This window comes from Oncorhynchus masou, chromosome 27 (assembly GCF_036934945.1).
Source record: "Oncorhynchus masou masou isolate Uvic2021 chromosome 27, UVic_Omas_1.1, whole genome shotgun sequence".
NCBI classification, from domain to species: domain Eukaryota; kingdom Metazoa; phylum Chordata; class Actinopteri; order Salmoniformes; family Salmonidae; genus Oncorhynchus; species Oncorhynchus masou.
This window is the reverse complement of record NC_088238.1, coordinates 38,190,585-38,218,282: the sequence shown is the minus strand read 5'-3', so window position 1 is coordinate 38,218,282 and position 27,698 is coordinate 38,190,585. Positions and strand designations below refer to the sequence as shown.

The 27,698-nt window shown below is 41.8% G+C and overlaps 2 protein-coding genes and 3 non-coding genes across 5 annotated transcripts; all 5 read right to left on the bottom strand.

The window, feature by feature from the left end:
- Positions 1 to 11,413: 11,413 nt before the first annotated feature.
- On the bottom strand, positions 11,414 to 17,680 carry LOC135516096 (small ribosomal subunit protein eS4). Its single transcript, XM_064940133.1, has 7 exons — positions 17,633 to 17,680; positions 17,058 to 17,135; positions 16,417 to 16,597; positions 14,578 to 14,675; positions 13,897 to 14,068; positions 13,117 to 13,274; positions 11,414 to 11,582 (listed from the first exon to the last, which is right to left on the bottom strand). The coding sequence occupies exons 1-7, from the start codon at positions 17,633 to 17,635 to the stop codon at positions 11,481 to 11,483; spliced, it is 792 nt and encodes a 263-aa protein (XP_064796205.1). The 5' UTR covers positions 17,636 to 17,680; the 3' UTR covers positions 11,414 to 11,480.
- LOC135516605 (small nucleolar RNA SNORA57) lies at positions 12,873 to 13,007 on the bottom strand. The gene has a single exon (XR_010451952.1). It is a non-coding gene; the product is annotated as a small nucleolar RNA SNORA57 (small nucleolar RNA).
- Positions 14,398 to 14,473, bottom strand: LOC135516612 (small nucleolar RNA SNORD61). The gene has a single exon (XR_010451959.1). It is a non-coding gene; the product is annotated as a small nucleolar RNA SNORD61 (small nucleolar RNA).
- Positions 16,100 to 16,175, bottom strand: LOC135516611 (small nucleolar RNA SNORD61). The gene has a single exon (XR_010451958.1). It is a non-coding gene; the product is annotated as a small nucleolar RNA SNORD61 (small nucleolar RNA).
- Positions 17,681 to 18,780: 1,100 nt separating the features above from the next.
- Positions 18,781 to 24,458, bottom strand: LOC135516095 (cbp/p300-interacting transactivator 1-like). Its single transcript, XM_064940132.1, has 2 exons — positions 23,565 to 24,458; positions 18,781 to 21,178 (listed from the first exon to the last, which is right to left on the bottom strand). The coding sequence occupies exon 2, from the start codon at positions 21,163 to 21,165 to the stop codon at positions 20,620 to 20,622; it is 546 nt and encodes a 181-aa protein (XP_064796204.1). The 5' UTR covers positions 21,166 to 21,178; positions 23,565 to 24,458; the 3' UTR covers positions 18,781 to 20,619.
- Positions 24,459 to 27,698: the final 3,240 nt, after the last annotated feature.

Here is a 27,698-nt window from a genome sequence, read left to right as displayed (position 1 = left end):
TTCGAAAGCCAAGTTAATAAATAGATGACTGACCATTTTGAATCCCACCGTACCTTCTCTGCTGTGCAATCCGGCTTCCGAGCCAGTCACGGGTGCACCTCAACCACGGTCAAGGTACTAAACAATATCATAACTGCCATCGATAAAAGACAGTACTGTGCAGCTGTCCTCATTGACCTGGCCAAGTCTTTCGACTCTGTCAATCATTGTATTCTTATCGGCAGACTCAATAGCCTTGGTTTTTCTAATGACTGCCTTGTCTGGTTCACCAACTCCTTTGCAGACAGAGTTCAGTGTGTCAAATCGGAGGGCATGTTGTCCGGACCTCTGGCAGTCCCTATGGGGGTACCACAGGGTTCAATTCTAGGGCCGACTCTTTTCTCTGTATATATCAATGATGTTGCTCTTGCTGCAGGCAAATCCCTGATCCACCTCTACGCAGACGACATCATTCTGTATACTTCTGGCCCTTCCTTGGATACTGTGCTAACTAACCTCCAAACGAGCTTCAATGCCATACAACACTCCTTCCGTGGCCTCCAACTACTCTTAACCGCTAGTAAAACCAAAGGCATGCTTTTCAACCATTCGCTGCCCGCACGTGCCCGCCCGACTAGCATCACCACCCTGGACGGTTCCGAACTAGAATATGTGGACAACTATAAATACCTAGGTGTCTGGCTAGACTGTAAACTCTCCTTCCAGTCTCATATTAATCATCTCCAATCAAAAATCAAATCTAGAATCGGCTTTCTATTTCGCAAACAAAGCCTCCTTCAATCATGCCACCAAACTTAACCTAGCAAAACTGACTATCCTACCGATCCTCGACTTTGGTCATCTACAAAATAGCTTCCAACACTCTACTCAGCAAACTGGATGCAGTCTATCACAGTGCCATCTGTTTTGTACCAAATCACCTTATACCACCCACCACTGCGACCTGTATGCTCTAGTCGGCTGGCCCTCGCTACATATTCGTCGCCAGACCCACTGGCTCCAGGTCATCTATAAGTCTATGCTAGGTAAAGCTCCGCCTTATCTCAGCTAACTGGTCACGATAACAACACCCACCCGTATCACACGTTCCAGCAGGTATATCTCACTGATCATCCCCAAAGCCAACACCTCATTTGGCCGCCTTTCCTTCCAGTTCTCTGCTGCCAGTGACTGGAACGATTTGCAAAAATCACTGAAGTTGGAGACTTTGATTTCCCTCACCAACTTTAAACATCAACTATAGGAGCAGCTAAGCGATCGCTGCAGCTGGGCATAGCCCATCTGTAAATAGCCCACCCAATCTATCTACCTCATCCCCATACTCTTTTTATTTTATTTACTTTTCTGCTCTTTTGCACACCAGTATCTCTACTTGCACATCATCATCTGCTCATTTATCACTCCAGTGTTAATCTGCTAAATTGTAACTATTTGCTCCTATGGCCTATTTATTGCCTACCTCCTCATGCCTTTTGCACACACTGTATATAGAATTTCTTTTTTCTACTGTGTCATTGGCTTGTTTATTGTTTACTCCATGTGTAACTCTGTGTTGTTGTCTGTGTCACACTGCTTTGCTTTATCTTGGCCAGGTCGCAGTTGCAAATGAGAACTTGTTCTCAACTAGCCTACCTGGTTAAATAAAGGTGAAATAAAATAAAAAATAAAAAATATATATGGGGGATACAACCATTTCAGCTCTGCAGATTTTGCAGGACAGAATCATTATTTAATTTGTTTTGGTACTGTACATATGTAGCTTGTTTTTGGTCACAGGTTCAGGAATAGTTGAAGAATGGCAACATTTACCTGGAGCTAACTCTGTAAATAGCACTGCTGGGTGATTTGAAAGGTCATAGTCAATCGATCCCTAATATAATAATACTCTTAGCAACAACAACAAAAACATGTATTTTACAATCTTGAGAAACGATGAGAATAGAAAGGTTCAGAAAATATATGGAAGATGTGATGGGTTGAGTGGAGCTGAAGGACGGGACTAAAAATAACAAGATGTACAGTGCATCTGGAAACTATTCAAACCCCTTGACTTTTTCCACATTTTGTTACATTACAGCACTATTCTAAAACTGATTCAATTCCTCATCCATCTAAACACAATGCCCCATAATGACAAAGCAAAAGCAGGTTTTTAAAAATGTTGGCTAATTTATTTAAAAAAAAAAAGTGGAATATGTCATTTACATAAGTATTCAGACACTTTACTCAGCACTTTGTTGAAGCACCTTTAGCAGCGATTACAGCATCGAATCTTCTTGGGTATGGTGCCAAAAGCTTGGCATAGCTGTATTTGGAGAGTTTCTCCTATTGTTCTTTGTTGATCCTCTCAAGCTCTTTCATGTTGGATGGGGAGCGTTGCTGCACAGCTATTTTCAGGTCTCTCCAGAGATGTTCGATCGGGTTCAAGTCTGGGCTTTGGCTGGGCCACTCAAGGACATTCAGAGTCTTGTCCCGAAGCCACTCCTGCGTTGTCTTGGCTGTGTGCTTAGGGTCATTGTCCTGTTGGAAGGGGAACCTTTTCCCTTTTCTGAGGTTCTGAGTGATCTGGAGCAGGTTTTCATAAAGGATCTCTCTGTACTTTGCTAAGTTCATCTTTGTCTCGATCCTGACGAGTCTCCCAGTCCCTGCTGCTGAAAAATATCCCCACAGTATGATGCTGCCACCACCATTCTTCACCATAGAGATGGTGCCAGGTTTCCTCCAGATGTGACGCTTGGCATTCAGGCCAAATCTTGGTTTCATCAGACCAAAGAATCTTGTTCCTCATGGTCTGAGAGTCTTTAGGTGCCTTTTGGCAAACTTCAAGCGGGCTGTCATGTTCCTTTTACTGAGGAGTGGCTTCTGTCTGGCCATTCTACCATAAAGACCTGATTGGTGGAGTGCTGCAGAGATGGTTGTCCTTCTGGAAGGTTCTCCCATCTCCACAGAGGAACTCTAGAGCTCTGTCAGAGTGACCATCGGGTTCTTGGTCACCTCTCTGACCAACGCCCTTCTCCCCCGATTGCTCAGTTTGGCCGGGCGGCCAGCTCTAGGAAGAGTCTTGGTGGTTCAAAACTTCTTCCATTTAAGAATGATGGAGGCCACTGTGTTCTTGGGGACCATCAATGCTGCAGAATTTTTTTGGTAGCCTTCCCCAGATTGTGCCTCAACACAATCCAGTCTCGGAGCTCTACGGACAATTCCTTCAACCTCATGGCTTGGATTTTGCTCTGATATGGACCGTGAACTGTGGGACCTTATATAGAAATGTGTGTGTCTTTCCAAATCATGTCCAATCAATTGAATTTACCACAGCTGGACTACAATCAAGTTGTAGAAGCATCGAAAGGATGATCAATGGATCAATTTTTTTGTCTCATAGCAAAGGGTCTGAATACTTTTGTAAATAAGGTACTTCTGATTAATTTTTTTATTTAATCAATTTTAGAATTTTTCATTTTTAGAATAAGACTTTAACATAACAAAATGTGCGAAAAGTCAAGGAGACTGAATACTTTCCGAAGGCACTTTTGTAAAACAGTACAGTTGGAAAATATATGGCAAGTAAATATCAAAAGTGAATGGTCTTCAGATATAGATGGGAGGGGTTGAGGGTAGCTGAAGGATAAAAAAAAATATTAAAAAAGATAACTATTGTAAAATATACTGTGTCCGTAAAATGTATATAGTACGCCTCTGCTGGAAGTAGAGCCCTAAGTGTTGTTCTCCATTAGTTTACTCCAATTAGGGGAGGAGTGGTAGGGTTAGGAGAAAATGATAAAGGAAAATAGATTAAAATATATATATATACACTGCTCAAACAAATAAAGGGAACACTTAAACAACACAATATAACTCCAAGTCAATCACACTTCTGTGAAATCAAACTGTCCACTTAGGAAGACCACAGACCACTTCTCAGTGGAGCACTGCCAGAGCCCTGCAAAATGACCTCCAGCAGGCCACAAATGTGCATGTGTCTGCTCAAATGGTCAGAAACAGACTCCATGAGAGTGGTATGAGGGCACGACGTCCACAGGTGGGGGTTGTGCTTACAGCCCAACACCGTGCAGGACGTTTTTCATTTGCCAGAGAACACCAAGATTGGCAAATTCGCCACTGGCACCCTGTGCTCTTCACAGATGAAAGCAGGTTCACACTGAGCACATGTGACAGACGTGACAGTCTGGAGACGCCGTGGAGAACGTTCTGCTGCCTGCAACATCCTCCAGCATGACCTGGTTTGGCGGTGGGTCAGTCATGGTGTGGGGTGGCATTTCTTTGGGGGGCCGCACAGCCCTCCATGTGCTCGCCAGAGGTAGCCTGACTGCCATTAGGTACGAGAGGAGATCCTCAGACTCCTTGTGAGACCATATGCTGGTGCGGTTGGCCCTGGGTTCCTCCTAATGCAAGACAATACTAGACCTCATGTGACTGGAGTGTGTCAGCAGTTCCTGCAAGAGGAAGGCATTGATGCTATGGACTGGCCCGCCCGTTCCCCAGACCTGAATCCAATTGAGCACATCTGGGACATCATGTCTCGCTCCATTCACCAACGCCACGTTGCACCACTGGCTGTCCAGAAGTTGGCGGATGCTTTAGTCCAGGTCTGGGAGGAGATCCCTCAGGAGACCATCCGCCACCTCATCAGGAGCATGCCCAGGCGTTGTAGGGAGGTCATACAGGCACGTGGAGGCCACACACACTACTGAGCGTCATTTTGACTTGTTTTAAGGACATTACATCAAAGATGGATCAGCCTGTAGTGTGGTTTTCCACTTTAATTTTGAGTGTGACTCCAAATCCAGACCTCCATGGGTTGATAAATTTGATTTCCATTGATAATTTTTGTGTGATTTTGTTGTCAGCACATTCAACTATGTAAAGAAAAAAGTATTTAATAAGAATATTTCATTCATTCAGATCTAGGATGTGTTATTTTAGTGTTCCCTTTATTTTTTTGAGCAGTGTATATATACACACATATATATATATATATATATATATATATATATATATATATATATATATATATATATATATATATATATTTAAAACATTTATATATATATATATATTTACAAAAAAACATATATGGGGGACTGGAAGTGACGCAGAAAATTACATTGATGGAAACCAAAATCTATCTTTAATATTAAAGCTGATCAACCCCTAAAAAATAAATACAAATAAAAAAAATAAAAGGGCCAAGGCCCACACCCTCTAAAGCGATGCCTTGCCAGTTGGCCACATGGTGGCGCTATAACAAGCGATTAAAATATGCTAACTTTGATAGCTCACTCCCCTCACCCCGTGTGACGTAGAGTCATGAAATTTGGTTCATAGTTATCTCTCCTCTCAAGGAACAAATGCACCCCAAGGACCTATAAGGTCCGCCATGACGGAATTTGTGAAAAATACTTAAAAAACACAGAATGACCGATTGTCATGGAACTTGATATTTAGCATCTATGGACCAAGGTCTCTCAACACAATATTTTCCAGGCTAGTACCTCAAACAATATGGCTGTTATGGTCCAATAAGCATTCAAGTGGACTTGAGCTTAGAAATAAATGCATGTACAGTAAATCAGACCGTTATTTCCATCATAACAAAACTTGATGTGCATGTTCAAAACATTGTCAAGACTCAACAAATGCAAGAACAGTTATATCTACCACATGGTGGCGTTATAATGGGCACATATTCATATCTTTTGATCTGTTTGACCCAGATCAATGGTTCTGTTTGGCTGCATGGGGCTGTGTTGGACAGGAAAAAACCTTAATGTGGGCAGCAGGTAGCCTAGCGGTTAAGAGCGTTGGGCCAGTAACTGAAAGATCGCTGGTTTGAATCTCTGAGCCGACTAGGTGAGAAATCTGTCGATGTCCCCTTGAGCAAGACATTAACCCTAATTGCTCCTGTATGTCGCTTTGGATAAGAGCGTCTGCTAAATGACTAAAATGTACATGTAATATTGTTTCAGTTTGAAAACGTTTGTCTATACATGCTACATGTATACACAAATTTGGTGCAGCGGTTCTGGAGAAAAAGAAGAAGGTTAAAGTAGACAACATCATTAACCCTAAAAGGGCCAACAGGTAGAATTTTTTTAGCCCACATTAGAAATGATGGCCAAAAAAAAAAACTTTCTGTCAAACAATAATTGGTTTAGCATATTTGAAAAATAGATTTAGCAAGTAGTAGGCATTTAAATGATAATACCCGAGAAGCCGGTGTTTGGAGGATATATTGGCATGGGTATTGTTCGGTCAGAGACAAAGTTGAGGGCTGGCAAACCATGCCAATATATCCTCCAAACACTAGCTTCAAGGGCATTATCACTTTTATACGAAGAGTTACCAACATATTCAAATAATTAAATACATATTTTCATTAAAAACGATCTTTTGTTGAATTTATTCATACTATTTCATCCTTCCACAAGATATAGTCCCGACACAAATCTAGGGTTGCTACCCAAGCCAGCTGGTCGTTCATTCTATCGGTTCGTTTGCCAGAGATGCGACCCAGTCAATAAGTATTTTTGTTCTGTATCTATGGACGCGACCCAGTTGTTCATTCTAAATATTCTATTGCCATACTGTCTGGCAATGTTCTTATCCCTTGCTAGCTAGCTAGCCAACTACAGCAAATTTACAGTCATGTCAAACAGTGCAGGCAGAATAACAACAAAGTATCATCATATGCATTTGTTTAAGCTGTTTCCTAGTGACAATTATTTGGATACATCCATAACAATGAGCTAACGATGAGCGTTTTCACCTGGTACAGAAAATGTGCTCTCTTGTCACTGTTGTTCAGAACAGCTAGCCAACAACACAGCTAAAACAATAACTTCAAACTGAAGCTGGAAAGACTGCAAACGAGCTGCACATCGTTTTGTTTGACCTGTTTTCTATTGATATGTCTTCGTATATATCCATAAAAATGTATGCTGATTCATGATTTCGACTGGCTGAGAAAAGCTGCCTGCCTGTCTGTCTCATTCCGACTCCCGACATGTTCATCACTATGTGACAGCTGGAGATCGAATTTGAATATTGAAACAATGTTGCAAATGTCGGAAAGACCGAGAGCAAGATTATTACAAATATCCGCTGTTGAAAACTAAATGTTAGTCAAATAGAATGAAGATGAAGTTTATAAATTGCTTGGCCGGGCTGATGAGACAGTGGATTGCACTCAGTGGATTTCGCCTTTCCTTCCAGTTCTCTGCTGCCAATGACTGGAACGAATTGCAAAAATCACCGAAGCTGGAGACTCGTCTCTCCCTCACTAGCTTTAAGCACCAGCTGTCAGAGCAGCTCACAGATCACTGCACCTGTACATAGCCCATCTGTAAACATCCTATCCAACTACCTCATCCCCATGTCGAATTTATTTATTTATCTTGCTCCTTTGCACCCCAGTATCTCTACCTGCACATTCATCTTCTGCACATCAATAATTCCAGTGTTTAATTGGCATATTGTAATTACTTCACCACCATGGCCTATTTATTGCCTTACCTCCCTTATCTTACCTCATTTGCACACACTATATATAGACTTGTTCTACTGTATTATCGACTGTATGTTTGTTTATTCCATGTGTAAGTCTGTGTTGTTGTATGTGTCTAACTGCTTTGCTTTATTCTTGGCCAGGTCGCAGTTGTAAATGAGAACTTGTTCTCAACTAGCCGACCTCGTTAAATAATGACGAAATAAAATAAAAGTCAGATGGAACAGAGTCAATAGGCATTTTAATGTCATATATTTAGCCGGTGGTAACTTGTGCAATAGACCCCGTGGCTGGAATGCGGTTTTAACCAATCAGCATTCAGGAATAGACCTACCCATTGTATAAATAAGCATTAAGGCACAAGAGGGTATTGTATATGGCCAATATACCATGGCAAAGAGATGTTCTTGTGCACGACGTGCCTGGAAACAGCCCTTAGCCGTGGTATATTGACCATATACCACAAACCCCCGAGGTGCCTTATTGCTATTATAAACTGGTTACCAATGTAATTAAAACAGTAAAAAGAAGTGTTTTGTAATACCCCTGGTATACGATCTGATATACCACAGCTGTCAGCCAATCAGCATTCAGGGCTGGAACCACACAGTTTATAATTAGAATAAAATGTGGAGTGGAGCTTTATAGTTAAGTGATGACATCAGATGCCCCGTGAACCTTCAAAATGATTCGGCAATCATAACTTATTTTAAAAAAAATACCTTTCTGTCATACATTTTTTTTCGCAATAAAGAAAGTTAGGTAAAAGATAAATCCACCCCTGTCAAATGGATAAAAGGTTGTTGATCTTAAGAACATTTCTCCTATAGCTGCCGTTTCCATTACACAATACAATGTTTGTTTTGGCAGCATTTTTTTGTTGTTGAATAAACCTGGGTCAGTGGAAACCTGCATATTGACTGCAAGATAAATATTTTTGTTGAGTTAATAGCTAGGTTTCCACTGACCCAGATTTTCATGCGAATATTCTAAAGTCTGCATAAAAACAATATGCACATGTTCCCACCAAAGATGTTTCCATCAAATTGACTTGTTATGGATAAAAGTCTGTGCTTGATGAACTTGTGCACATAAAAATAACTGTGGTTAAATTTCCATGAACCGAATAAAAATACAAATTGGTTTCCATCACATTTTCAAATTTGCTGATGGTTCTTTTAGAAGAAATCATACCTTATGCACGGTAACCAAGGTCGCCAGGTGCACGGTGTTTCCTCCTACACATTGGTGCGGCTGGCTTCCGGGTTGGATGCGCGCTGTGTTAAGAAGCTTAGTTGGGTTGTGTTTCGGAGGACGCATGACTTTCAACCTTTGTCTCTCCCGAGCCCGTACGGGAGTTGTAGCGATGAGACAAGATAGTAGCTACTAACAATTGGATACCACAAAATTGGGGAGGAAAAAAAGGGGTAAAATTCAACAAAAAAAAGTTTATAAAAAACAAAATTGGTACTGCAATGTTGAACATTTTTGTGAGCTAATGAAAAAAACTCCCTTTTTTTACCATTTATTTCCCTGAGCCTCCTTTGAACATTGAAAAGCTGTCTGGTTGTGTGGGAGTTAGGAAATAAATGTACATACACAGCCTTGATTGGCTGATAGGATGGTCTAGAGCAAACCCCCTTACCAAGATGAACAGTCACTGGCCTATTATATAATCAAATCAGATGGTGACGTCATGATCTGGCGCAGAAACTCCCGAACAGGTTGAAATTCCAGTTCTTACACAAAAAGGGCATTATCATTTTCATAATTTCAGCGTTATTTTGATGCTGTAGTGTGGACATATAATAAAAAACCCATTAACTACACTGCCCCTTTAAGAAAAGTGTAAGGGTGCCAAATGTGGTGAGTTTATCACAACGTTTACTATTGTCTACATTTTCAGTTAAGTATACAAGAGATCATTTTTTTATTCTTCCATATTAACACAGAAATCATGGTATGCAGTTTTTTGTCCAGTAAGTAGTTGTTTGACAAACTCCTAAAATTACAGAAGGATCAAAATAATATTTGGACATGGACATTTTTGACCAGTTGGGGTCTAAATGTATTTATTGACACTTAGGGTTAAAAGGGTCCATAATACATCAAAGCATATCGCTCAATCTGTTCGACTTTGAGCATTAGCAACATGTGAAGTATTGGTCCCATGTTTTATGAGCTGAAATAAAAGTTCCTGAGAAATTATACATACACATAAAAAGCTTATTTCTCTCAAATGTTGTGCACAAATTTGTTTACATCCCTATTAGTGTGCATTTTTCCTTCGCCAAGATAATATGTCCACCTGACAGGTGTAGCATGATCATTACACAGATGGACCTTGTGCTGGCGACAAAAGTCCACTCTAAAATGTGCAGTTTCGTCACACAACACCACAGCCATTTCAAGATTTGTGGAGAGCGTTAATTTGGCATGCTGCCTGCAGGAATATCCAAGAGCTCTTTCCAGAGAATTCAATATTAATTGTGACTACCATAAGCCGCCTGTAATGTCCTTTTAGAGAATTTGGCAGTACCTCCATCCTGCCTCACAACCGCAGACCACGTGTAACCACGCCAGCCCAGGACCTCCACATTCGGCTTCTTCAGCTGGGAGATAGTTGGAGACCAGGCACTAAGGCACAGCTGAAGTAACTGCAGGTTTGTTCATTTGAAAAATGTCTGAACCGGCAGAAACCATCTCACCAAAGTTAATCTGTGTGCTCATCGTCCTCACCAGGGTCAACTTCATTGGACAAATGCTCACCTTCGATGGCCACTGGAGAAGTGCGCTCTTCACAGATGAATTCCGGTTTCAACTGTACCGGGCAGATGGCATTGTGTGGACATGTCAATGTTGTGAACCGAGTGCCCCCATAAGCTACAGACAACAAACACAATCACATTTAATTGATGGTCATTTAAATGTACAGAGAAAGGTAACGAGACCCTCAGGGCCATTGTCGCACCATTCATCCGCCACCATCACCCTCATGTTTCAACATAATGCGCAGCTCCATGTCGCAAGGATCTGTACTCAATTCCTGAAAGCTGAAACTGTCCCTAGTTTTTCCATGACCTTCAAACTCAGACATGTCACCAATTGAGTATGTTTGGGATGCTCTGGATTGACACGCACAACAGCGGTCTAGTTCCTGCCCATATCCAGCAACAGCCCAGCGATTGGAGTCAACAAGCAACAATCTGATCAACTATAGGAGACGTGTCGTGCAGTGAGGCAGACGGCAACACCAGATACCGACTGCTTTACTGATCCACAACCCCTACTTCTTTAAGGTATGTGAAATCCATAGATTAGGCCCTTATATACCTTTCAATTGACCAGCGTCTTTATATTAAATAACACAGTAGGATCTTTTAAATTGTTGTTCTGTGTAGCGTGCACTACGGCAATGTGTCCTGATGGTGGCACTGTGGAGCCGTAGCTTGAACCCTACCATTGCTGCTTGCAGCCCTCTTCTCCATGGTCTTCTGCAAGGTGAAAACTGGAAGACATCCCCCTAATGACCAGCAGCAATAACATACCACATCACCCAAACCACACCTTCCAGTGCATGACAATGTTCATAGAAGACTGAGTGCCAATATACATAATGACCCGAATACTGGTTTAAGTGAATGTGAAGTGTTAAATGGCAATTATCACAACATGCTTAGCACATACTGTAATGTTCAGTGAGATGATCATATATGCACTAGCCTGTGTAAATAACAGGCCTAATTGTAACAAAATACTCATCCACCTCTCACTAGTTGACAAGAAACCTACATAAACATTTCATCAAAATACATTTCCTTTTCAAATAATTTACAACCCCGATAATTCACTAATCAACAACATGGAAAACAATAGTCAAGTCAGGGGTTGGATTTTGTTGTAAATAACATTGTTTTTATTTCAAAGCAAGGATGCCTAGACCTACATATAGGACTTAGCTGCTGCCGGCCTTGGCAGCGATTCTCTTGTCTCTCTCCTCAGCGATTGTGAGACGAATACCCTTTCCACGGGGCAGGGACACCCACGGCTTGTTGCCCTGGAGATGGGGGAGGGAGAGAGTAAACTGAATATATTACAAAAGAATGCCGGTAAAGAGGGAATCTACAAAAGTAAGTGGACAAAAGATGAAATTTAAAGTGAATGCTGATTCTTAGGAACATTTCATCTTAGCTGTAACAACTACTGATGTTAGTCTAAAAAGACCAAAACCATCCTTGCGAGTGGCACAGCAGTCTAAGGCAATGCATCGCATGCAGTGCTATAGGTATTTACTACAGACCCGGGTTAATTTCTCAGGCTGTGGAAGTCCCATAGCACAGCACACAATTGGCCCAGCGTCGTCCGGGTTAGACCGGTAGGGCTTAAATTGGCTCATGGCGCTCTAGCAACTCCTTGTGGCAAGTGGGTGCCGGTGGGCTGACCCCGGTCACCAGCTGAACCGTGTTTCCTCCAACACATTGGTGGGGCTGGCCTCCGGGTTAAGCTGGCGAGTGTTAAGAGCATGAGTAGGCGGGTCATGTTTTGGGGGACGCATGACTTGACCTTCACCTCTCCCGAGCTTGTTGGAGTTGCAGCGATGAGACAAGATCAAAAATTGGGGAGGGGATTAAAATGATAAACAACCAAAACCTGTCAACAACGCTTGGGACCGATAAATTGATCAGGCTGTAGTATTTACTTGTGTTAAAGGGATAGTTCACCCAAATGACATGTTTTCTTACCCTGTCTATGGAAAAGGTATGACTGCAATCCATGCTTTGGTTTAGTTGTCATGGCACAGTTTCCAAATGCTAGCAGGACCGATATTAGCATTTTTCGCTTATCATGTCCAAATCATCTGGCAATATCTAAAAGCATAGGTCTCCAACAGGTAGATCGCGAGCTCATAGCCCACCTAGGAGTAGCTCACAGTATATTAAAGACACAGGGAAGAGAACATGGCAATTTTAAAGCTAGAAAAACAACACTCAACATGTTTCCTTTTTTAAAGGAGCTATCATGCCAGGAAAGGTTGGCGACCATTGATCTAAAATGTATTGTGAAGCACAAAGTCATTTACAGATGATTTGAAAAGGTGCAAAATTGTTAACATTAAATGGAATTTGTGCCACAAATGCTGAAAAATTAGCATGTAGAAACAGTGCCAGGGAAACCAAAGCATGGATTGCTGTCATAACTTGTCCATAGACTGCTTACATGGTAAGGACCAATTGTGTAATTTGGGTGAACTGTCCCTTGAACGGGTCTGTCTATAGAACATACTTCCTATCAAATCTGAAGTTGTGTCATTTTGGGATGGTTGGTAAAGCTACTGTTCATCATTGTCAAGTGTGCCAGCGATTGAGGATAGAACCAGCAGACAATAACACGCTGGTACCGAAGACATAGCATTGGCTTTGTTCTACCTCCGTACAATCACACATGAGTATTGAGCAACTACATGAGTGTCAAGAAATGGAGGGGATGAGCAGTGTCGTCAGGGTGTAGTATAGCTCATGTTTGTATGCAAAGGTGTGTGTGGATGTGCAGGTATGTGTTTTAGTGCACGTGTATGAGTCTTCTCTACTTACCTTGCCAATGATGAAGATGTTTCCAAGCCTGGTGGCGAAGATGTTTCCAGCGCTATCCTTGACGTGCACAACGTCAAACGAGCCAGGATGCCTCTCCCTGTTGGTGATGATACCAATACGCCCCAAATTGGCACCACCGGTCACCATGCACAGGTTACCTACAGGGAAAAGAGAGGGGAGACAAAAGGGGAGAGAGCGATGAGGGTAAAGACGGTACTTCAAAAGTATGTCAAATTTGATTGGGTAGTATTTTTGCTTTGCATCAGTCAAGTCTGCAAAAAGTTTCAAAGATGGTGCTTAGTGGATCCAAGGGTCTGTATGAATAGACCACCATCTTTCACAATTTATTTTTCCTACAAAGTGTCAAAATGAGTCAACAATCCAGTTCTACATTCACCATTGAAGAAAATGTAACCCCTCTACCATGGGATAAGCAAGACTACACAAAATCTTGATTTAGTTACTCTGCCCGTGTAACAGTGTCTGAGATCAACGGTCCCTGCCAGCCGTGGGATGCAAGATAGACAGGGATAGTAGGAAACTAGTTGATGAGTGCAGCACTGAACAAGCTGCACTGTAACTTATCCTGCTTTTATAATAATTGTTCAATTTGACTAAATTCAAGACAAGCCAGACATTACTACCACCCCGCACACTTAATAGATTTGATATGTAACACTTCAAAAATCTATCAGGCAAACCTTAAAGACCCCTTTCCCCACATGTATACATTTCCCTTTCAATCACTTTAAAAGTATATATTTTTAACCGTGATGTTACCTGTGTCGAACTTGATGTGTTCTGTGATCTTGCCGGTGGCGAGGTCGATGCGGACTGTGTCGTTGACCTTGATGAGGGGGTCGGGGTAGCGGATGGTGCGTGCGTCGTGGGTCACCAGGTGGGGGACTCCTTTGGTGCCGATGAGGTTCTTCTTCACCTTGCACAGTTTGTACTAGAGGGAAGGAGAGGGGGAGAGTGAGTGATTGTTATGGCATGGCTTCCCAAACCTAGACTCGCAAGTGTAAATGCTTAATTAAAAGGGAAAATCCACTAGAATGTTTCATTAGTCAACTGCTGATAGTACAAAAATATTTTACTGCTGACACGTAAAATGTAAGATATGACTTTAAAAAATGGATTATCCACTTGGTTTTGAAGTCTAAATCCTAATGTGATAAACAGGCATAACTACTCAAAATGAAACCAGGCCAGGCAGGCATTTACACAAAAGTTTGAATTTGTAACCCTTTCACATTAGGATTCATCCAATTCTTTTGGTTGGAGCTCAGAACTTCTTAGAGGTATTGGTGAGGGTTTTTTCAGCTCGTTGATCAAAACCAAAGACTGTCTTCATTGCTCCCTCCATACAGAAGATCATATTGTACTTGTACTGCTTGGTTTAAAGACAGGCTTGAGCTGTGAATAACTAGACTCGCAACCATGTGTGACAACGTGGCATACCTGGGCCTCCTCAGCGGTGATGCGGTGAACAGTGAAACGTCCCTTCACATCATAGATCAGACGGAAATGCTCTCCAGTTTTCTCAATGCTGATCACATCTACAGACAGACATTACGCATTCATATCAATGATCAAATCCAGAACAGGCCAACACCAAAATAGGATGCATCAGACCAAATTCAATAAAGTCAGTCAGGATCAAATTCTCATGACTGGGAACAAAATGACACTGCGCATTTCAGATACCAGTAGTTAGAATGACAGTCAAACCAACTGAATGACAGTCAACCCAACAATATTTAGTCCGTTCATAATAGTAATAATTAGGTTGGTGCTTACATTCGTCGTATTTCACACAGGTACAAGTGTGTATTAATACAGGTGAATTGGACATGTGTTTGTGCATATCTCACTCCTGCGACACCCCCGGAGAGTGGGGTCGTGGCCAGGGTCTGCCATTATCAACAGAGCAATTAAGGTCACGTTCCCCTTTTACCTTGTCGGCTCGGGATTCGAACCAGCAACCTTTTGGTTACTGGCCCATCTACCACCCAGGTCAGATACTAACAAGAAGCACAACACAACCCATTCCATTGTACACCAGCTAGCTAGGCAAAATATCAGACTACTAGAGGGGCACTATACAAATCCTCTAGACTCAATTGTGTATCAGAGGAAAACATCTCACACCGTTTTTCCATCAAAGCATGTGATCTAGCCTTGTGGTGCACCAATGCGGGAGGGCATGGTCCAGCGACAAATCCACTCCATAGTACATTAGATGGCTCGGCTAACATCCCACTGTATATTCTAACAGCAGTGTGTGAGCTAGCCTTAAAGAAGACGCGTTACATGGTCTGCATTTACATAATGTGAGGTTTCACCTAGCCCGGGAAATGAATCACAACACCATCATAGCTCTCTTGGCAGGAATAAAAGTCGTACAGAAGTGTGTGTGCGTGCAAGATGGTGTGTGCATGAAAGTCTAATGGGGTACATGTGAAGATGTGTGCCTGAGAAACCACGTGAATATGAGAGTGAATGTCTACTGGTGTGTGTACAAGTTTGCTTGAGCCCCTCGGAGGATATGGGTGAAGATCCAAAAAGAGATTAAATTCCTTTAAGTGGGTCCACAGATGTCCAGCCATCTGATGTGAGGGTGTGTTGTGCACTTATCTAACCAGAAGCCATTAAGACAAAATGAGAAAACAAGTGAGGAATAATTTGACAAGCGTGATCAAGACACCACCAAAGCCCAGACGAGCTACAACTAAACTCACTCCAAACACTAAGCGTGCCATCTACCAAATCAGGCTAAGCGCAAAACTCTTTAGATATTTAAAGTCGTCGTCTTCGGTCAGTTCAGTGCCTTGCATCCAATGTGATAAGCTCATCACAACAACATCCCATCCTTAGACTGGGACACACGAGAAACATTTACATATGCAATTTCACAGCAAGGAGGAGATACACGTCATATAACCTGCTCAAATACTACAAAATGCATCCCTACTTTAAGTTAGAGCTCAGAACTTCTTAGAGGTATTGGTGAGATTATTTTCAGCTCATTGATCAAAACCAAATATTGTCTTCATTGCTCTTATTTCCTGCTCTAGTCACGGGCTAGGTGAAATGAGTGAATGAGTGGAACAGTACCCTCCCCCTTCTTCCCTCCAGTCCTTCACTTCATTCTCATTTCCCTTCACCCACACCTATCATCTTCCACCCCTCTCCCCTATGAAATCAATAGGGAAAGTCACATCACTGCAAACTATACTCCTCTCCCTTCGTCAGAACATACTCACCCTTTCCCTTCCTCACTCATTAAACCCAACTCACCCATGAAGCCAGTGGGGTAGGTGATGTCGGTGCGGACCTTGCCATCGATCTTGATGAACCTCTGCATGCAAATCTTTTTGACCTCATCTCCGGTCAGGGCGTACTTCAGACGGTTCCTGAGGAAGATGATGAGGGGCAGGCACTCCCTCAGCTTGTGGGGACCGGTGGAGGGACGAGGCGCCTACATAGATAAAATTGGGTGTGCTATTTTAACTACTATATGAACAGTAAAACAATGACAGCTATAGACCACGTTGGTTCAGCAGACAAGTATACACAGGAAGATATAACTATGCATTAAAACAGCAATGTGTCAAGTAATTTTCAACAAACATGTTATTGCCTATACTTTCTTTGTGTCTTATAAATGTCTGTTCAGTTGCAGGTGGTTCGCCATACACCAGAGAATATTCAGAAAGACTACAATCAACGTTATGCACCGAGTGGAGAGTTTAAGTCACCCCACCATTTTAGCTTCTTGACATCTTGCATTTCCCAACATCTTTGCAGGATCTAGTCGTTTCTATGCGACGCGGCCATAGATATGCCCTTCAATTTAGCTAATAATCGGCATGCTAGTCTGCAACTAAAAATGTAACATTGTGGTTTTATAATTTAGGTATGAAGTAGCATGTACTTACGAACACTCCGGTGAGCTTGTCAAGCATCCAATGCTTAGGCGCTGCAACGCGCTTCAGGTGCTTCTTCGGTCCTCGTGCCTAGCAACCAGAAAAATAACTTGTCAACCCAACTAATGTAGTTAAACTTCCAGCCTAACAACAGTTTCATTCGAAACACCACTGTCTGGCTAGCAGAGTTCGGCGTACAATATATTCATTTCCTACACGGTCCTTGAATGACAATTCCGACCGTGGCCTACTCGATAAAAACACAACAAGGTTTATATTGACCCAATTCTCTGCAAAAAGTTTGTGCTCAGGAAAACACTTTTGAACGTAAAAGTATTGGTAACAGAAACATTTGGTTCAAATGGGCAGAATTGACACTAGCTAGCTAGCCGATGGTGAAATAATTTTTTTTTTTTTTCGAATATCGTTTCATAGACCAAAACGTAAGTCCTTATTTCAATACAGGGACGAGCCATCGCCAAATGTTTGTCTTTACAAATTATCATAGTTATATGTGGGTTATTATATTCAGAAAAAGTGATGTTTGACGATGATTCTGGCGAGAATCGTTCGGAAACACAGCTCACCATGTTGGAGTCTGCGGGAAAAAGGACCTCCCACTTTCAGGCCTTAGAAAATAAGACCGAGTATTGTGCTGACGAGGGGCAAACAGAGCGGAGTTTATATGGTCCGCTCTCTAGTGTCGCGGAGAGTAACTGCAACTGGATGTTCCTTGAACTTGTTAGAAATACGGAAGATGGTTATTTTAGCAGGCCAGGTACACATACGTCAGTATTTGTATTGTATTGAATGGTACAAATACTGATATGGCTTTCACTGATTCTTATATAATTGTAAATATTTTATACATTTCAAATAGCGATCCTATTGTAGCGATCCTCGCTATATGAGCCATGTTACAATTCTCACCAAGTGTATTAACACTATTGGCGTGATGTGTAGGATGTTTGCCTAACACGCCAGAGATCTGGGTTTGCTTCCCGCTCCCTACACTCATTACTATATTCTCAAATTGTAATATGCCTAAGCAACGCACATACAGGTTAACTTATTTTCCTAAAATGAATATACTGATTCGCAAGTCTAGCCTACATGTCTTCATCCTAATAAATATATATATATATATATATATATTGGTATGTACTGTAGCCTATGTGTTTTTGTCTTCTCCGAGTCTCTCAAATGTAAATTGTCCATATCTCTCAGGAAATGCCAGCGGGCCATTCAGTTTATGCGGCACGAGATAATAAAGCTGTTCTGAGGCACGTGTTCCCAATTCCCATGACAAATGTCACTAGTGACGTCCTTTCTGGCAGCTTGCTTTCATATGCTTTAAGTGTCTGCTCTATTTATCTTCTCATAGTTACAGAAGTTAAGGACTTACACAAAGGCACCGCATTATGCTTGACCCCTGGCCCTCAATAAACATGCAACAGTGTGTCTGTTGTAGCCTATCAATAGTGTGTTTTTATATGTTTGACAAATCTTTCTAAAAAAATCATGCCTACGAATATTCTGTTCTGTTTCTGTATAGGCCAACAGCCCATTTTCCTTTCATTATAAGATTTGCGTGACCTGTTGATTTGAGAAGTCACCACTAGATGGCGACATGTTATAAAATGTTAACAGTTCTCAGCAATCAAGGGTTTATGAATGAATTTACTAAAATAGTATGTACAAATGTTGCATCTGGTCGGCGTAATGACAAATACGATTCAGGTTGGTATTCTTTATTTTCCCCCAAATGCAGAGAAGTAACAAAAATACAAGCATTTAAATATGATCTAGTACATATTTTCATAAAGATACAAATGAGATGCAAACGGAGAAAGTGCTAAAACAAAAATCAACATCAGTTATGATTCCATCTGTCATTTCAAAAACAAAAGAGATTAAAAAAAAAGAAATAGGTCCCTCTCCCTTTCTAAAATAAGGTCTCAATTTAAAAAAAAGGTGTGATTTAAAGAGAGAAACTTAGGACCATACAATCAGTGCAGTTGCTAGACAAGTGATTAATTTTTTTTCTCCAACATTTTCTTTCCTTTACAAAATCAATAACAAGAAGTGTTTCTCAAGCTAAAACAAAAAAAAAAGACCACAAAAATATCAGATATGTCATAAGGAAAGTAAAACAAACATTTAATGAAAAGTACATGTTCTTGCTAGTCTGGAGCTCAAAGGGTTTCTGATTAAGAAATAAGTTGGTGTAGTTATCTTGCATTTCCTTGGAGTCAAAACTTAAAGGGAAACTTACAGGAATACTTTCCCATGCAAGCAGTCACACACACACTCGTGCTCTCTTACGATCAAGTGATCCAGCAACTAAAACTACAAAACAATAAGGACCCTGTTTAGATATGTAGCCTACTCCTGCTTTGGTCTACTGTCGGCCGACTGACTGACTAACTCGAAAAGGTAAAAACACCAACGAATCACATGGTGAAAGAAGCATGATGATGCCAAGTGACTCACACTTGGAACATGGGAACTTAGTCACCCTTTTTTAAAGTCACCCTTCTTTAACCGCCTCATTACCTGTAACCCTCATGAACTATTGTATATGTTCTATATGGCACCCTATTCTCTCATATATATAAAAACACACAGCACTACTTTTGAACAGGACACACAGGGCTCTGGTCAAAAGTAGTGCATGGGCCCTGGTCAAAAGTAGTGCGCTATATAGGGAATTGGGTGCCATTTTGGACATACACATTGACGGTACTACAGCAGAGTAGGTAGTAATGGAGCGTCTTGGCTCTAGGACCACAGGGGACAGAGATGGAGGGGGGTGGAACTTATAATAGACAGAGAGAATGATGGGGCAGGGGGGAGGAACTATGATTAATTTCACCTACAGAGTTACCAGGTACATGAAGACCACGGACGTTAAGACTCATTCATTTATTTAGATACAGACACTGACAGCACCATACAGATCAGGTTACTCCGGTCCACCGAGACTACACAGGCTTCTGATGCCTCCTGTCATGTCTGTCTTATGTCACAGGGACCTGAATAATCACACACATGCACACACACACACACACTGATGTTCCATCAAACCCGCTGAACTCTCCTGAATGTTGGGGTAACTGAATAAGTGACAAGTGCCTGTTTCACGGCTGCTACTTCCATTACCGGATCGTAATACCATCCATCCCTCCTTCTGCCGGTGTGTGTGTAAGGGGCCCTTGGGAAGTAGAGTGAAATTGACAGACAGGCCGAGGCTCAGGTTCCCTCAGTAACATAGTATTTTCTGTGAGACACACAAAAACATTAGACCCTGTGTCTATCCTTTCTCCTTTAAAATTTAGAACAGGATACAGAGGAAAAACAAAAGAACAGCATGCTCTTTTTGGGTCAGGTTGTGTCCATAACTTGTCCTTTAGAGAAAAACAGAGGGTGACCCCCAAAAAATGTCTAATTTCGTGTGTTTGGGTGAGCACCCAGCCGGGACATTAGAGTTTATGTCAATCCAACCTAGAGAGTAATGAAAAGGAAAGAATGAGAGAGCACAGATCTCCTCCTTTCATCCCTCTATTTGGGTGGGTCAGCATCCGGCAGGTACATCCGCTATGAAGTCAAACTCGTTCTGTCCTAGCCAGAGTTCAGGCAGCTCGTTAGCCTGGTCCAACCCCAGCTCTACGACCAACGACATCAGAACCTCCTCGTCCACCGGGTCAGAGTCAATAATCCCCCCACAGCCCTGATTCCTCCCTCCAACACCTCCAGGGGTACCCCCCACCAGCTGCCCCGCTGAGCCCAGCGTTGAGGCCCCAAACCCCCTCTGAGGTCCTGATGTGGGCCCAGAGGCTACGCCGCCACTTATACCTCCAGCCAGACTCTGGTAGTGGGAGTTGAGTTTCTGGAGCTGCATGCTGGCGAGGAGGTGAGGGCCGGTCTGGAGGGTCTGTAGGCAGAATGGCTGAGGTTTGGAGAGGGATGGAGAGGTGGAGGAGGAGGGTAAAGGGCCACCCCCGGGTGTCTTGACAGGCACTGCCGTCCCGGTGTAGTGGAGGAGGGTGAGGGAGGATGACGGCAGCTCGCGGTCCTTCATGACAATGTGGGTGGGGCTGGAGAACAGTAGTGAGGTCATCACCTGGGGATGCCTGGGAATGAGGAAGAGGAAAAGATGTTACGATGACGTCATCAAACAGGGACACTACACAAGGCGGAAGAGATAACAGAGAGTACTAAAAACATACAAGGTTCTGATAAGAGATATGACATCATAGCGGCTGGATCACAGTGATGATAAGACTCATTTTCTTTGCTTTAACAGCCTGAAGTCAATTGTTTTACTAGGCTACCCACTAAGTTGAGACTGGAGACTGTTTCCCGGCTAAAAATCATTGTCTAATTTAATTGGTGGGTCACACGAACAAACAAAGTATATATTTTTTTGCTTTTTAATTTGCAAAGAGAAAGTACTGTATCCCAAATGGCACCCTCTTCCCTTTATAGTGCACTACTTTTGACCAGAACCAACCAAGGTTTGGGAACTTGGGATACAGACTAAGTCAATTAACCATGAAAATACCATAGGCTCAGAGAGAGGGGACTGACTGACTGACTGTCTGGTTGGATGTCTGTGGTTCATAATAGGGTTAAAAGACAACAGACCCATTGAGGTCTGAGTCACATGATAACATACATACATACCGCCCTGAGAAAAGGAGTGTGTATGTGGGTGCGTGCATGTTTGCGTGAAAGAGGGACACACGTCCAGTCATGAGGCTGTCATTTTAGGCAGTAAATCGCTTAATTGTATGTGCTGATCCACTGGAACCCCCTTCCCGAGACACACACTCACCCAACCCCCTTCCTGCCCCAGCCCATATTTAGGGAGAGGATAATTGCTACAGGCATGCATGCAGCTGCACTGGGCCTATAGAACACACACACCCGTCATCTTCTGTGGCCTGCCATTGACAGCTGTTTGGTATTCACCACTTTGTGTGTGTTCTCTGGTCCTTTGTGTTCATTATTCATTGGATGATTACTGTCAGAGGCAGACTGACTGCACATGGTTCCTCAACACAACAGCTTTCTATTACACTGATGATGCTGATGGGAAGACAGACAGACCGATAGGAGGAAGGAGAGACACTAGGCCATGTTCAAATATCAGTGGTGGAACAAGTACCCAATTGTCATACTTGAGTTAAAGTAAAAAGATACCTTAATGGCTGAAGTAAAAGTGAAAGTTTACCCAGTAAAATACTACTGGTGTAAAAGTCAAAGTATTTGGTTTTAAACCAAACGGCACAATGTAGTCTATTTTTTATTGGCGGATAGCCAGGGGAACACTTCAACAAAGCATTTGTGTTTAGTGAGTCCGCCAGATCAGAGGCAGTAGGGATGACCAGGGATGTTCTCTAGATAAGTGTGCGAATTTGACCATTTCTGTCAAAATGTAACAAGTACTTCTGGGTGACAGGGAAAATGTATGGAGTAAAAAGTACATTATTTTCTTGAGGAATGTAGTGCAGTAAAAGTTGTAAAAATTCTAAATAGTAAAGACACCCCAAAAAACTACTTAAGCAGTACTTTAAAGTATTTTTACTTAAGTACTTTAAACCACTGTCAAATATCCTTTCATTTATATCCGTGATTATGCCTTCCTCAAGGAAGGAGAATGCGTTTTGAAAGTATTCCAACAGAGCCTATTGAAGTGGTATGTGTCTCACTAAACTGCTTCATTAAAACCTATTGCCAAGAAGACAAACTGTTGATTGAATAGCCTACATTTGTAAATTAGCAAGGCTAGTATATTTAGCCTATATAAACTAATCACATTATGTCAGACAATCACTATAGAAGTTACTTGGAACAGGTTTTCAGTAATATGGTTAATCATATCGGTCTCCCGGTGGACTTGAGGGTCAGACCTGAAAGAGCATAAAATGCGTCTCATCTCTCCCAACAACGGCGGTGTCAATTACCATGCGTGACGAACAAATTGAAACGTCAATCTGCACACACACACCTTCACCATATGCTAAGGCTTAGCATGGCCACTTGTTTTAATTGAATCAACACATTTAACTATGGGGTGGAGGAAACAACGCAGAAAGGATAATCACCCTACAAAATGCCATTAACGTATAGCCAGCCTACTTTGCATAACACATATAGGCTAACTCATGTTTGTGACAAATATTTTTTGACCCCATTTGCAAATTTGGTCAAATTGACTAAATAGCTTATTCAAAACCAGGCTTTTAGGAGATTAATGTTATTGAGTAGTGTCATAAATCGTTCAAATAGCGCGTAAAATGTATTTCATTTCAGGGTGTAGGCAAACTTCAGAATGCAGATCGGAAAACTAAAAAAAAAACAAGTGCTTTGCGAATACAAGTGCACACTCTGCCTTATTGCTCTGCGAAAGAAACCAAATAGTAAAGCAAACCATTGGCAATGTCAAATAAACATTAGCCTAACGCATAACTTACAAATAGCATTAACAGAAAATGTATACAGGCAAGAACAAACCTTTTAGAAAAACGTTCAGCACAGCAGAGAAGGTCCGTGTGTGGAGAGGATTGGTGAGATGTCTAATGAACCCAAATCAACTCGCAAAATCACACCAGTAAGTAGATGTTTTGTCGTCAACTAAAACGTTTGTTAATAGTGGTCTATATTTAGCAAGTCATCCGTTAGGTCCTGTTAAACTGTAGCCATAAAGTAAACGGTTGTGGATCAGGACATTGTCCCCGTGCAGCGTCTCGCCTTCACTCAATTTCTCTCTAGACTGGACGACTCGGGCAGAGTTCCCTCAATGGTGTTGTTACTGAATCTAAAGGATTATTCATTCGCTCACTCACTCGCACACACACTCGACCCTCAAGAAGCGGCGGGCGAAGTGCGTTTGTGGCTGGACAGCATCAAAATCTGGCCAAGAGTATGGAGAGAATCGGACAGACGCACAAGGACTAATCGCCCAACAAACGGTTCGGTTAATTCCAGTACCTTAGTGATCCAGTTTCCACAGTTTCCGTATGCCCGTCATGAAAGCGCTCAACTGAGGCAGATGTTCTTTATTCTCAAGAGCGAGCGCCTTTCTCTACAATCACAGATCAAATAGTGTTCTATTCTATTCTCAACAGCCATCTCACTGATTATCATTCATGAGGGAACGCAACACCCCAAAATGCACTTGAAACAATAACTGATGATTTGCACAACATAAAATGTGACACCAAAATGAAAAACAGTGTGGGCCAACACACTCGCACTAGCCTACTTAGACAGACACCGTGGATGCTGTCATCAATTAGGTAGGCCTATTTAATATTTTAAAGTCCTGTTACAACTATAGGTCAAATAACTAATGTCATCGTGAAATAAAATGACAGACCTAAACATTTCCCAAAATTCGAGGTTGTCCTATCAACCCAGACCCATTGATAACACAGCCTTTTTTCAGATCCTCTGTTCATTCATGCATTGATTTATAACAATTCGTCTCAATATTGTCAGAGAGAGAAAAGAAAACATGCCAAGGCACCTTCTTTTAAAACACCACGCGCCTTAATTCCTTTTCAGTTAACCACATAAAGGCTTGCGAGCATCTGTCTTTATTGTGGTCAAGTCCCGTCAGTGCGCGGGGACAGTTCTCATGTAGATGAGGCTCGAGCATGATGTATGGAAGTACGGGGAGTCCTCTTTCTCCCCGGTGAGAAAACGTTATGCAAATGAGACGAACGGTTTTCAATTTCCCTCTTGAATGTAAAACTAGAAAAAAAAACGGGTAAAAACAGACCGACCCACATAAACGCAAATGAACGTCAGCTTGTAATGTTCAAGAACTCTTGGATACATTTTTTTTTGCAAGCCTAGTTATATTATAGACTGAGCCCTAAAAGCAAACACCTATCTTATGACAAAACAATTCATAATCTAAAAAGGTCAACTGATGTCGTATTCAAATCAAATGATGACATCCTATGGAGGGAAACATGATGTTTTGCATAAAATGTCGTTGGAAAGGTCTGATGCAGTCAGTCTCATCGTCATACAGGACACGGCAGGCAGGTGTGCTATTCAACAGCATGAATAGAGTTGGGAGTTTGATTTCAGGCTGGGGAGGAGAGTAAACGTTCTTATCTATACACAAGGCTCTGAGTTTCTTTAGTGAAGCTGTCAGGCAGATAGGATGTGTATGGTTAATGTATGGAAGCCATGCCTTTTTTTCAATTGGATTTGCGCAACTCCTGCGTCCTCTCTACTCTGCCCTCTCTTGCCTCCCTTTTCCTAAGTCAGCGAAACTTAAGCAGCTGGTTAGGATAATTAAGGTAGTAGGTTAGGAAAAGTGTTAGGGTTAGCTAAAATGATTTCCGACTTGACTTGAATATGTAAACTGACATCACTTTCACATTAGCGGCATCCCTTCTAGACACGACCGCGCTTCATCTGTTGAATTACATTTACAGTGGTGGAGCCCAAAATAAGTGAAAAGTGATTAAAAACAAATTAAATTAGTTGTGTAGGACATTTTAAAGGCACAATAAGTTCCATCTTGTTTTTAAACGCGTGTATGCTTTTCTCAAAAACAGAAGCTAAATCAAAGGGGGTGTGGCAGATTTCAAAACTCTTACACAAATGACAACTTGATGAAAGGTGGCTATCAAGGAGGGAAGGTCACTCATCCGTCGCCTACTAACGAATTGTCATCACCTGACCGCTTATCGGTTTCTGGGTTATGGGAGAGAGAGGTGTGGAGGACGGACTTTTCTTCAAATGATTAAAGGCCCAATAAATAAAGTGGATTGAGAAACATTTTTGGTTGGCAAAGGACTGATAATTTGGCCATATTGATAATCCAAAAATAAAGTGATATGCCATGCAACAGCTCTATGCCAAATGTTCAAAATTGTCTTTAAGAAATCTGAGGAATTATCAATGTTTTAAATATAGAAACTGTATGTCTTAAAATCTTTTTTGGAATCCAGCTCCCTAGGCCCTGAAGTTGTCTTGTTCTGGTCTCCATGCAATGTCATATGGGGAGGGGGTGGAAGACAGAACTACCCCACTCTGTCTAAATTCATCCGTTTTTAGTCTTTAGTCTTTGCGCAATAGGCTGTCACAGAGCTGTTTACAAGATAGGAGTTTCAATCAGTTTCGTCTTTCCTCCGAACCCATAAACAGACTAATGAGTTTCACATGCACTCTGAGGAAAACCACAACTCTGACCACAGAATCCATAAAGTGTGTGTGTGTTTGTCGGTGAGTGTGCGTACTCTGTGTGTGTGTTCTGGTTGTGGTCGTGGTCATAATGTTTAAATGAAATCCATAAAGATCACACAGAACTTCTGTTCCACACATGGAACCCACTTTGATTCCCCACCTCTAGGCTGCATCCAAAATGGCACTATATTCCCATAGGGCTCCAGTCAAAAGTAAAAGTAGTGCACTATAGCGAACAGTGTCATTTGGGACACAGCCCTACATTTGGTGAGTTTCCTATACTGGATGTGATTGAAGCTCATGTTTTAATCAGTTTGTATTAACAAACAAAAAAAGTTATTTACACCATATAGAAGGCAAAGGTGAACCATAAAAAAAGTTGTACTTTTGTGGAAAATTATGAAAAAGCAAAATTATGAAAAACCGTTCTACACTCCTAATGTACTTACAGTTGAAAGTAAAACATGCGGTTTGAGCAGGACTGAAATCAAATTTACCCAATGCTTTCGCATAAAAGATTTCATTAGACAAGAGATCAGATCATTGACATGCCACTTAAAAACACACAGTCTGTACAATATATACTGAACAAAAATAAACGTGTTGGTCCCATGTTTCATGAGCTGATATAAAAGGTCCCAGAAATGATCCATATGCACAAAAAGCTTCTCTCTCAGATTTTGTGTACAAATTTGTTTACATCCCTGTTACTGAGCATTTCTACTTAGCCAACATATTCCATCCACCTGACAGGTGTGGCATATCAAGAAGCTAATTAAACCGCATGAACATTACACAGGTTCACCTTGTGCTGGGGAAAATAAAAGGCCACTAAAATGTGCAGTTTGTCAAGTAACAATGCCACAGATGTCTCAAGTTGAGGGAGCATGCAATTGGCATGCTGGCTGCAGGAATGTCCACCAGAACTGTTGTCAGAGAATTGAATGTTAATTTCTCTACCATAAGCCGCCTCCGTCAATTCAGAGAATTTGGCAGTACAGCCAACCTGCCTCACAACCGCAGACCTTGTAACCATGCCAGCCCAGGACCTCCTCATAAGACTTCTTCAGAGTCTGACACCAGCCAACCGGACAGCTGATGAAACTGAGGATTATTTCTGTCTGTAATAAAGCCCTTTTGTGGGGAAAAACTCATTCTGATTGGCAGGGCCTGGCTCCCCAGTGGGTGGGCCAATGCCCTCCCATGGCTGCGCCCCTGCTCAGTCATGTGAAATCCATAGATTAGGGTCCAATTTATTTAAATTGAATTGATTTCCTTATGTGAACTGTATCTCAGTAAAATCTTAGAAATAGTTGCGCTTATATTTTTGTTCAGTTAAGAAAAATGCCCATAATAAAGCTCTCAAAGTACTGCACTCATGTAGTGAAGATCATCTGTAGCACTAAGATCATAACACATCAAAGTTCTTGTCAGGATACT